Source organism: Ixodes scapularis, unplaced genomic scaffold (assembly GCF_016920785.2).
Source record: "Ixodes scapularis isolate PalLabHiFi unplaced genomic scaffold, ASM1692078v2 PGA_scaffold6__148_contigs__length_123643588, whole genome shotgun sequence".
Classification (NCBI taxonomy): Eukaryota; Metazoa; Arthropoda; class Arachnida; order Ixodida; family Ixodidae; genus Ixodes; species Ixodes scapularis.
In genome coordinates this window covers 1,714,080-1,726,125 of record NW_024609881.1, presented here as the reverse complement: position 1 = coordinate 1,726,125, position 12,046 = coordinate 1,714,080, and the positions used below count along the sequence as shown (strand labels likewise).

General features: G+C 52.9%; 1 protein-coding gene across 1 annotated transcript; it reads left to right on the top strand.

The window, feature by feature from the left end:
- Positions 1 to 3,384: 3,384 nt before the first annotated feature.
- LOC115320704 lies at positions 3,385 to 8,452 on the top strand. The gene is made up of 2 exons (XM_040212829.1): positions 3,385 to 4,270; positions 4,554 to 8,452. The coding sequence occupies exons 1-2, from the start codon at positions 3,385 to 3,387 to the stop codon at positions 8,441 to 8,443; spliced, it is 4,776 nt and encodes a 1,591-aa protein (XP_040068763.1). The 3' UTR covers positions 8,444 to 8,452.
- Positions 8,453 to 12,046: the final 3,594 nt, after the last annotated feature.

Below are 12,046 nucleotides of genomic sequence, written 5' to 3'. Positions count from 1 at the left end.
CTTGACCGGCGATCTGTACCAGCTTTTGGAAGCTGACGGCTGGATGGTCATGGAAGGAGAACTGTGGACCCTTGAATAGGGTGTTTGGACGGAATGTCTGTGGAAACCATTGAAAACACACCTTGGGCCTTCAATAATATCCGACTACAGCCCTGATGACTGCAGTGACCATCGACATACCTCTATAGGTTGTCAAGGCTGGAAGTCATCGGTGCCGGCAACTTGGGGAAAAACAACAAGCAGCTTGGATGCCGAGTTAAATCTCAAGAAAGCGGATACTGTGAACAATTTATAACTGTCCCGACAACATAAGTTTTGTGAAATACATGATTTGATTAAGTCTTCTCATCAGCATACAACACATATTGAAATATTCATGATGCTGGAACTTTGCAAACTATAACACCCATAAAAAAATAAGTTGTCTACAGTTATACAGTACACACAACTAAAGCACTTTCGAAAGTTCCTCGCTTGCGCCTTTGCCACTACCACAGGCAACTTGTATAATTCAGCTTGTCCCTTGGGGGAGGGCTTCTCCCTACACAAGTGTGGTGAGAGAAAGCGATAGGCAGAGGGTGTTGGCTAGGCTGACAAACCAGCCAGTGCGCTTCCCCGTAAAATAGGAGCGTTATGGAAAAGCAAGATGCTCAGATGTATTTGTCCCCTGGGGGTGGGTTCCTCCTTAGGAAGAAGTGATCTAGGAAAGCAGCACACCAAGAAGCCGCGTGTGCTTCTCCCTACAAACGCGTGCACTTCGGGAAAGCGACATGAGCCAGGAGGACCAGAAAGAACAAGTTAATGTCCACTGTGATGCCTATGCAGTGCTAAAAAGTCTAGCCCAAAGAGCTTGCACGCTGGGTTTGACTGATACATTTTCTATTCACTGCAGGAAAACTACATGCTCATTCCATATCTTCTCGCAACAGCACAAAGGACCAGCACAAAAGACACACACCAGAGGAACAAACCGATTGCGCCGATTATCCAAAGAAACACATTTTTCGCTCTCCATGTTACCCTGGAGTCTATACACAGGGTGCAGGCTATATAACGAAAATTGTATTTTCTGATATCGCCATGTTGGTCTGCCAGCTTTTGAATGGCAGATCAACATCACGCTATCTATATATTCAAACAAGCCAAACCAATGTTTTAGAAACCCTCGCAAGTTTAGTTCTCCCCACTAACACTCGCACTGCAGAAAAGCGACCTGGGACAAAAAAGTTAATTTGCTGAATCCCCTGTAGGGCAAAATATCTACCGTAAACCAGTTCCCATTAACTTGTTTATCCTGTGTATCTATGACGTTTGGAAAAATTACAATGTTATTCACACCATTTATTACTGAATGGAACATAAATAAGTTATTTCCGAAGAAAGAGATTGCGTCACGGGCACTGAAGCGCAGCCTGTGGCAGATCCAAGTGCCTGAACTCTCGCTTTCTCTTTTCACTTCTAGAACACCTCTATTCAAAGCTGCATTTACTGGGAAAAGCAAAGCAAGTTTAGTAGGAAGGAGCGCAAGTGTGCCTCTCCCGACTACAACGTGTACCGCGAAAAAGTGACCTTGACAAAAAAAAAAAAAAACCGATGAGCTTTTGTTTTTCTAAAAGGGCCAAATGCATGCGAAGCAAAACAGAGATAAACGGAAATTCCTGCTTATGAAAATAGATTTGAGCCATGTATCACAGCCACGTTTGCAATGGTTTTTCTTGCATACTATAAGATTCCAGATTAATAGCATACGGGATCTATGCTCCAATGGATAGACTCCAAAAATCAGCAAAACTTTACTTCGTTTCAGCTTTTGGCTTTTAGACGAAAAAACTTGTACCTGCATTCTGCAAGAACTCTACGTGCTCAGTTCATCCTTGAGACATGTTTGTTGCTATCCCGGCTTGGGTGTACCCCGGCCGTCGTAGCCGATCCACTGATGCTACTCGTCCATGAGATCATCGATGAACACGGAGCCCTTCTTGCGGCAAAACTCCTGCAGGAGCCAGTTCACGTCTCTGTGCCGATCACTGAACGCCTGAGGCCTGATTCACGAAACGATCTTACGCCAAAAATGTGCGTAAGACAATTCGTATTCACGAAACGAAATTGTCGTAAGTTTTGCGCAGGTTACGACGGAATCCTAAGGTAGCTCCGAAGCTGTCTTACGCATTTCTTACAATCAAATCCGCATGGCCGACGGCGTCGCTCAGTTACTTGGTCACGACGACCAACGGACTTTTTTTTTTTTTTTTTTTTTATCTACGTGCTCTTTTCACGCGTCCCGACTTCAAGCAGCAAGAAAAAAGTACTAAGTACTTGAAACAGACCACGACGAGCAAGAACGCTGGATTCACAAACACCCGGGAAAAGCTCCAACGACCACGATTCCACCGACCCCGACCAAGCGAGCTCGGCAGAATATAGGCCTATCATACACTCCCACTCGGCGCAGCGTTGCTTCGACGGTCCTTTGCCAAGACCGTCTGCCCACGACCGGCTGGCGTCCTGAATGGAATACGCCCGTGCGACCCTTGTGGGATGTTCCCGTATTATAGTTTGATCGTTGACCTCAATTTCATATTAAGATGTCAATCTCTTCCCCTTGTCAACACCTTGTTTTTCGAGGCAGTGGTGACGAATGCTGTCGTTGATTCTCAACTGTCGACTCTCATCGATTCTATCTCCTTGCTTTGTGTGATATAAAGCTCAAATGAACGCCGTATGGATTACCTTCGCAACATGGTATGTACACTTTGTTATTGGTATGCCATTTTATCCTGACACGACTGTACGTCACTGTCGAGCTATAACAGTTCGTGGGAGCAACGCAATGCCTGTCCAACCTTTCTTTGCCAAGCGACTTGTCCGTATCGAGTTGCAATCGTAAAAGATCGGTCCCGAAGTGCTTACCAATTCCCGGTCCCACCTGCGCGAATCCAACACTTCAATCAAACGCGCACGTCCGCTCCGAGTGTGAACAGGTATTTACGTGGCACTTGCTGACTCTCTCGTCGTTCAAACGTATATTTTTTAACGTCGGATGGTTGCGAGCGCCCGCAGGGGCAAGACGCGTGTTACATGGGCTCCGATCACTAATCAGTTTTTCCTGCGGTCATCTGCTTGATTGTGCCACTATTTCTACACTACCGCACGGCGGAAGTGGTGCGGAACATTTGGATAGCATTTTTTCGGTGTTCGACCCGTTTTTCGCCGAGAAACTTCGATTTCCCTGGCCGAAGCGAGGCGCCGCCTCGCTAAGCCTAACCGTACTATATGGCCACACCGAGGGGAAACCCCTCAAGTCCTCCGGAGTCCAAGTGGGACCAGACTGCCACGCAGGGATTACCACACACACCGGTAAGCTCTACTCACTCTTGCGTCGTCATGGACGGAGACGAGATTTCGCCCGAAGATTTCCACGCGCCTAACAGCGGCTGGCAAGACGCAATCAAGAAAGCATATGCGAGGCGCAGGGTGCAAAGCGCAGCGGTGCAGCCCCGCCGAAATCAACTCGAGACGACTGGCCTAGCGGCCAAAAGAGCAGCTAGAGGAAAGAAAACCCCGAGGCTTCCCAAGCTACCGGAAGATGACGTCCGGGTGGTCTTTCGATTGCGCGGGGGCATTCAACTAAAACCGGGGGACTGCGTGACGTTACAGCGTAGCATACAACTAGCGGCGAACGTGACTGGCGGCATGGCAGCTAGGGACACCTTTCGGCTAAACGAGCAGCAAAACACGCTTCTTATTAGCACCCCGAGCCCCGAAAACGCCACGCGCTACAGTCAGCTCACGAAGTACACGTACCGAGAGAAGGAATGGGAAGTCGCCGCCTACGTCGTTCCTCCCGACAACACCCAACGAGGCGTCATTCAAGGCGTACCGCAGGAAGACTCCGAGCAAGACATTCTCGAGAATCTGGTTCACAGCAGAAACCCCTCCGTACTGCATGCACGCCGCATGGGACGCTCCAACTCCGTCCTCATTCTCTTCGAGGGTGACCGTGTACCCTTTTGGGTCCGGTACGGGAACGTAGACTTCCGATGTTACATCTATAAAAAAAAGGTAGAGATTTGCGCAACCTGCGGCAGCGTGGGACACAGGGGGGATGTCTACCCCAACCCTACAGATCGCCGCTGCAACGCGTGCTACGCGCTCAACCCGGCACCCACTCACGATTGCCTACCATCCTGTGGGATATGCGGCAAGAGTCATCCGACGGGGGATAAGAAATGCAAGCTTCTTTACAAGACCCCGCACATCCTAGTCAAGCGCAAGTGGGACCGTCTCCAACAGGCTGCGGAACAGCGCATGCCATTCCAGCCGAATTCAATCGACTTCCCTCCTCTTCCTCCCGCCTCACGGTCGCGGAGCCGCACGCCAGCGAAGCGGCCAAACCCGCGGAAACCTAGCAGAAGCCGCTCCCGGTCCCGACAAAGGGTTGGAGGGGATCAAACCGTTCAATGGGGTGCGCCGCCCGCCAGCGAACGGACGCGCGAGAGCAAGGACAAGACGGCCAACAACTCTAGAAACTCGGAGTTGAACGATCTTCGCAGGATGGTTACCGAGCTTCGCGATGAGAACCGACGGCTGCTCGACCGACCCGAACGGACGGAGCAGGAGTGCGCCAACCTTCGACGGCAATTGCAAGCTGGGGCGACACTCCCAACACCAGATCCAGCAGCAACATCCCCACCTGTCAAGCGCAAGATGGCGACACGATCCAAATCTCCTGCACCTGCGAGAGAGGGAGGCTCTTCGGCCCCGTCCGTTCAACAGGAAATCCACCAAGCCTTTGCCGAAGTGCTGCAGAACCCAACATGGCTCGCCAGTCTCGCCTCACAACTCGACCGCCTCCGGGCGACACCACCTCACCCGCAGGAACACCATGCGTAAATCCAAAACCTACATCGTCTGGCAGTGGAACTGTCGTGGTTACGGCAAGAGACGCGGACACTTCCAACAACACATAAATGCACTCCCCGTCGAAGACCGACCGGACGTGATTGCGCTGCAAGAGCCAAGGCGCCTAGCCAAGCTCTCGGGCTACGTGACGTTCGGGTGCGACAACTCGGAGAAGACGCAAGTAACGACACTGGTCAAGAGAAACGTTCCGGTAATCCTCCATGACACGGGCATCTCGACCATCGACCATCTCCTGATCAAGATCATCGCCCCCAAGAAAGCGAATACCCGCAGTCTTTTCGTGCTAAACATCTATAGCGGTCCTCGTTCAAAGCACAAGTTTGCTAAGCTATTCCGCGCGGCGCTGGACATCGCCCGAAAACAGCCTCTCCTCGTCGTGGGAGATTTTAACGCACCACACCCGGCCTGGGGGTACGGGACGGAAAGCGTTAAGGATAGGAATCTCTGGACAGATACCCACGAGTCCGGCCTCTCGCTGCTCACCAACCCGGACCAACCCACCCGGCGCGGGAACATCCGACAAAACGACACCACGCCGGACCTCGCCTTTACGAAGCACGTCAAGGAGGTAATATGGACCAACACGGGAAAAGACCTTGGAAGCGACCACTTTGTTGTCCGCATCGATGCGACGGCTGGCCCGGCTCAACGCAGGGGCAAACCTTGCACGGTCGTTGAGTGGGACAAGTTCCGCTCGCTTCTCGAGGAAGAGCACGTCGACGACATCCGGGACATCGACCTCTGCTCAGACTGGATCCGCACCACAGCTGACCACGCCACCAAGGTGATTCCCGAAGACGGAGGTCTTGACGCGGCGGACAGCCGCCTTCTCCACCTCTGGGAAGCCAAGACACAGCTCGAGACACGACTTCTCACACAGAAGAAGAACAGATCGCTTCGCCGACGCATCGCTCAGCTTAGCCGCACCATCGAAGAGCACGCCGAGCTCGTCTGTCAACAGCAATGGCAAGATCTATGTGACAGCTTCGACGGGCAGCCCAACGTGCCAAAAACGTGGAACATCATTCGACACCTCCTCGACCCGAAAGGCAACAAGGCCGCGCAACACAACCGTATGTGCGAGATCGTCCGAAGAAGCGGAAAATCCGAACAGGACCTCATCGACTTGGTCCGCCAAAGATATTTGGGTGGCACGCCGCCCCGCTCGCCCACTATCTACGCGGGAAGCCCTAACGAGGTACTGGACGCCGATTTCACAACCTTCGAAGTGACCGCTGCCATCCGCGACCTCAAAACGAAGTCCGCTCCCGGTCCCGACGGAGTCACAAACAAGATGCTCCGACACCTTCAACACGACATGGTCGACAAGCTCACGGCTTACTTCAACAGGTGCTGGCACGACGGGAAGATTCCTCCGGCCTGGAAGACGACGAGGGTGGTGATGATTCCCAAGCCCGGAAAGAAGTCTTCCATCGACGCGCTGCGTCCCATTTCGCTCACCTCGTGTGTCGGGAAACTCATGGAGCATGTCGTACTGAACCGACTCAACAGGTTCATGGAAGATCGAGCTCTCTACCCGCACACGATGGTGGGCTTTAGACCACACCTCTCGACGCAGGATGTCATGTTGCGTCTCAAACACCAGATCATAGACGGAGAGGGCTGCTCCAGGCTGGACACGCGGGCCGTGCTCGGCCTGGACCTTACCAAAGCCTTCGACAACATCAAGCACAATGCGGTCCTGGCTGGCCTGGAGCAGCTGGGGGTTGGAGCCCGGACGTATGCCTACATCCAAGACTTTCTCACGAACCGCACAGCCCGCATCTCGATTGGCGGTGCCACCTCTGAAGAGATTCCTATGGGCGACAGGGGCACCGCCCAGGGCTCTGTCCTGTCTCCTTTCCTATTTAATACGGCCATGCTGGGCCTCCCGGAGCGCCTGGAAGCCATCGGCGGCCTTCAGCACAGCATCTACGCGGACGACATTACGCTGTGGGTGGATGGCGGCAGCGATGGCCAAATCCAGGACACTCTTCAAGCGGCGATCGACGCGGTCGCAGACTACGTGACGCCTCGAGGCCTCGCTTGCTCGCCCCAGAAGTCAGAGCTCCTCCTCCTCAAACCGGTTCGAGCTAGACAGCTCCCTTCAGACATCGAGCTCTACTCGCAGGGAGTCCGAATCCCGGCGGTTAAGAGCATCCGGGTTCTCGGGCTTCGCATCCAAGCGGACGGCAACAATTACGAGACGATTAACTTGCTCAAGGCTACGACCTACCAGATCACACGACTCATCTCGCGGATCTCCGGCCGTAGATTTGGCATGAGAGAACGTAACCTGGTCCGACTGGTACGTGCCTTCGTCGTCAGCAAGATGGCATACGTGCTCCCGTTCCTTCGTCTCGCGGTAGCAGAGAAGACCAAGCTCGACTGTCTTATTCGCAAGTCGTACAAGAGGGCGCTGGGTCTACCCGACTCCACTTCGAACGACCGTTTCGCGGCCCTCGGCATCCACAACACGGTGGACGAGATCGTGGAAGCTCAACGCCTATCTCAAATGGAACGTCTCACGAAAAGTACGACAGGCCGCCACATCCTCCGCAGCCTAGGCATTCGCTACGACAGTCAGACTGGGCCCAAGTGCGTCGTTCCCACGCAGGTCCGGACCGCACTCCTCATTCAGCCCATCCCGAAGCACATGCACCCGATGCACCACGAGGGACGCAGGAGTGCGCGTGTTCGGGCTCTACACTCCCTCCTCAGCAAGGAACGTGACGTCTACTACGTAGATGCAGCCGACTACGGCACCGGCAAGATGGTCTCTGCTGTAACCGATGCCGGGGGGTCCCTCGTCGCGAGCTGCAGCATTGACACTACGGATCCGGGAACGGCAGAAGAGGTGGCCATCGCCCTCGCTCTCCAAACGTACAAGGCGTGCTTTGTTGTGAGCGATTCACAACGGGCCATCCGACAGTTTGCCAAGGGTCGTATATCGCCACAAGCAGCCAGAATTCTGCGCGGGTTCGCCCCCGGGACGTCTCCCATCAAGCTGATCTGGACCCCAGCTCACTCGTCTCTTCCCGGTAATGAGGAGGCTCACAGCGTAGCCCGAGGATTGATTGGCCGGGCTGGCCTAACGCTGGACCCCTCCACCACGTCGTTGGCGGGGAGAGACGGGCTGGTCACATTCCGGGACGTCCTCAACTACTACGCGGGCGATCGCGCTCGCTACCCGCCGGCGCACGCCGCGCTGGACAAGGCATCGACGGTGGCCTGGCGACGCTTGCAGACGAACTCCTACCCGAACCCTTCCACGCTCCACAAGTGGTACCCGGACCGCTACTCCCCCAAGTGCAAGCTCTGTGGAGCGAAGGCGAACCTGCGGCACATGCTGTGGGAGTGCGCACGAGTCGATCGATCGAAGTATCCCAAGATCTCCGCAGTCACCAGTCAAGACGACTGGGACGCTCTCCTCAAGGCCTCCTCACAGGAGGTCCAAGAAGCCGTTGTCCGTTGGGCCGAGGACGCCGCCAAGATCCAGGGGATCGAAGCCGCCGTCTGAGGAAGACGACCGGGGAAGACGACCCCTCGCGGGGCAGCTGACACCGATCGCCTAACACTCCATCCGGGCAAATAAAGATTTATTACTACTACTACTTAACGTCGGATCGCTCCTACTTCTCCGAGGCCGCGAAAAACGCCGCGGCGATTTGTGACCATCTACGTCGATTTGAAAACGACTGGCAGAAGCCGTCTTTTACCAACGATGACAGTTGTGTTGACTTCGTAGCGATCGAGTTTGTAGCAGTCAATGGAGGTGGTTACGCATCCCGGCCTCGGCATTCAGGTGCGTTTAACTTGTGTTAGCGTCGACATATCACTGCACGGACACGAACCCCAGACAAGCGGTGGCAGAAAGGCCGCCTATGTTTGTTGGTCGTGGTTTGTTATAAAAAATCTACGTGCTCCGAACTGCTCGGATCCATGCCGAGCTCTCCGATTGGTTGCTCATGCTGCCGAAGACGCCGTCGCCATAGAAACAGCACCGGTAAGTTCTAGTTTTTGCGTACAAGAACGTCACTTACCTCTTCTCACTTAAAAACGCATTCGTCAATATCGATTTCTCCTCTTCTTACAATGTTCTTAATTTACGAACTACTTAGCTAAGTTGTCGTAAACTAAGAAGCTCTTCGTGAATCTGGCCTCTGGATCTCGGCACTCTGAATACGCTGAACAACTAACGAAGAGGACCTCTTCCCTCGGAAGGACGGAAGAAAAGGCGATTTGCATCGTCGGATCGCGTTCCAACATCTGAGCGGCCAGCCGCCAGTACTTGTCATTGTACGCGCTGGCACAAACACTGGAGTTGTTTGTGCCAACCTGCAAAATGACATCAAACCGGGCAGGGCGTCAGACACCTTGAAAAACAAGGCCTTGATCCTAATGCCACTAAACGCCCGCACTTCGAGAGCCACCTGGTTATTCGATGGGAAATACTGGGACAAGTATTTCCCCGGCAACCAAGACTCGAGACACGTCAGAAGCGCGACCGCGCTAATACACAAAGGGGCAAATTAGACCCGCTGAATTCTTCTTGAACAAGAAAACTAAAACTTTCAATAGAAAAACGCTGAAAAAAAAATGAAAGCCGTTTACAACTTTCTGTAACACCGAATTGGGGCGCAGCTCTTGAGGAGGAGGAGGGAAGGGTACTGAGGGTCACGTGTTCTCGGGGTGGGGGGTGTTGCGTGACCTCGGGGGGGGGGGGGGGGGGGGGGTCACGTGACCTTAAGGGGTCACGTGACCCCCCAGAAAAAAATTTTTTCCGCTAAATCTAGCGGGGAAATTTTCCCGCTAGATTTAGCGGGGAAATTTTTCCTCTAGATTCGGCGGGGAATTTTTTGCGCTATATCTAGCGGGGAAATTTTTAAGCTAGATTTAGCAGGGAAATTTTACCGCTAGATTTAGCGGGGAATTTTTTCCGCTAGATTTAGCGCGGAATTTTTTCCGCTAGATTTAGCGGGGAAATTTTTCCGCTAAATTTAGCGGGAAAATTTTTCCGCCAGATTTAGCGGGGAAATTTTTCCTCTAGATTCGGCGGGGAATTTTTTCCGCTATATCTAGCGGGGAAATTTTTAAGCTAGATTTAGCGGGGAAATTTTACCGCTAGATTTAACGGGAAAATGTTTCCGCTACATTTAGCGGGAAATGTTTTCCGCTAGATATAGCGGGAAAATTTTTCCGCTAGATTTAGCTGGAAATTTTTTCCAGCTAAATCCAGCGGGGAAAATTTTCCGCTAGATTTAGCGGGCAAATTTTTCCGCTAGATTTAGCTGAGAATTTTTTCCGCTAAACCTAGCGGGGAATTTTATCCGCTAGATTTAGCTGGGAATTTTTTCCGCTAAATCTAGCGGGGAAAATTTTCCGCTAGATTTAGCGGGGAAATTTTTCCGCTAGATTTAGCTGGGAATTTTTTCCGCTAAATCTAGCGGGGAAAATTTTCCGCTAGATTTAGCGAGGAAATTTTTCCGCTAGATTTAGCTGGGAATTTTTTGCGCTAAATCTAGCGGGGAAATTTTTCCGCTAGATTTAGCGGGGAAATTTTTCCGCTAGATTTAGCGGGGAATATTTTTCGCTAGATTTAGTGGGAAAGTTTTTCCGCTAGATTTAGCTGGGAATTTTTTCCGCTAAATCTAGCGGGGAAATTTTTCCACTAGATTTAGCGGGGAAATTTTTCCGCTAGATTTAGCGGGGAATATTTTTCGCTAGATTTAGTGGGAAAGTTTTTCCGCTAGATTTAGCGGAGAAATTTTTCCGCTAGATTTAGCGGGGAAATTTACCCACAATGCACCGCGCGGTTACGCCGACGCCGACGCCGCTCAAGCCGGAAACGGGCCCCTAAGAGCTGCGCTCTAAAAGTGAAGGCTGTTTACAACTCCCTGTAACACCGAATTAGAGCGCAGCTCTTGAAGAGGAGGAGGGAAGGTTACTGGGGGGGAGGGGTGAAGTGACCTGGGGTGGGTCACGTGACCAGGGTGTAAGATAGACAGGTGGGGAAACGAGAGCCAAATGAATGACCGCATTGTGTCCCCCTCGGTTTTCTCTTTTTCTGTGGCGCCATCTATGTGGAGCACCGCGAACTCTCACTCCGGGTGGCGACCGGCTAAACTGACGGATATGGTTTTTTGTGGATTTTTAGTGAAAGACTGTCGTACTCTCGGTTTATTTTGCGCAGTCTCGCATAGAGTTCCACGCAAATCCGATTCCGATTTTTTTCCTCTCGCCGCAGCGCAATCTGTCGCAAGTCGGGGGTACCCGCAAGCAGACGAGTACACAATCCGGTCACGGCGCTGCGGTAGGCTTCTATGGGCCGTTTCCCCACCTGTCTATCTTACACCCTGCACGTGACCTTGGGGGTCACGTGACCTGGGGGGGCCACGTGACGATGCCGATGATGTCATCAGTGACGTCACTGATGACGTCATCAGTGACGATGACGATACGGACTCCGATGACGTCATCAGCGATGATGACGATGACGATGCGGATGTCGGTGACGTCATCAGTGACGTCACTGATGACGTCATCCGTGATGATGACGATGACGATGCGAATGCCGTTGACGTCATCAGTGACGTCACTGATGACGTCATCAGTGATGATGACGGTGACGATGCGGATGCCCGTGAGGTCATCAGTGACGTCACTGCTGACGTCATCAGTGACGATGGCGATGCGGATGCCGGTGACGTCATCAGTGACAATGACATTGTCGGGGAGGTCACGTGACCTCGGCGGCGGGTCACGTGACCTCGGGGGGTGTCACGTGACTTCGGGGGTCACGTGACCCTGGGGAGGGGTCACGTGACCTCTGGGGGTCACGTGACCTTGGGGTGACCTCGGGGGTCACGTGACCTAGGGGGTCGCGTGACCTTGGGGTGACCTTGGGGAGCCGCGTGACCTTGGGGTGACCTTGGTTACGCCGACGCCGACGCCGCTCAAGCCGGGAACGGGCCCCTAAGAGCTGCGCTCTAAAACACTAGATATACAAGTTCTACACGCAGATAAGCAAACACGCAAAAAAATGCACCAAACGCTTCGAGTCAAACCCGCTTGCGGAAAAAATATGAATTTCGAGCCGCAAATTGTGTTATGGGTAGTTGGG

Bases quoted from the DNA above. Each gene is read 5' to 3' on its own strand.
- LOC115320704 (XM_040212829.1), top strand. From the start codon at position 3,385: ATGGACGGAGACGAGATTTCGCCCGAAGATTTCCACGCGCCTAACAGC. The intron at 4,271-4,553 runs GCAAGTGGGACC...CGATCTTCGCAG, and splicing joins CCCGCACATCCTAGTCAAGC to GATGGTTACCGAGCTTCGCG.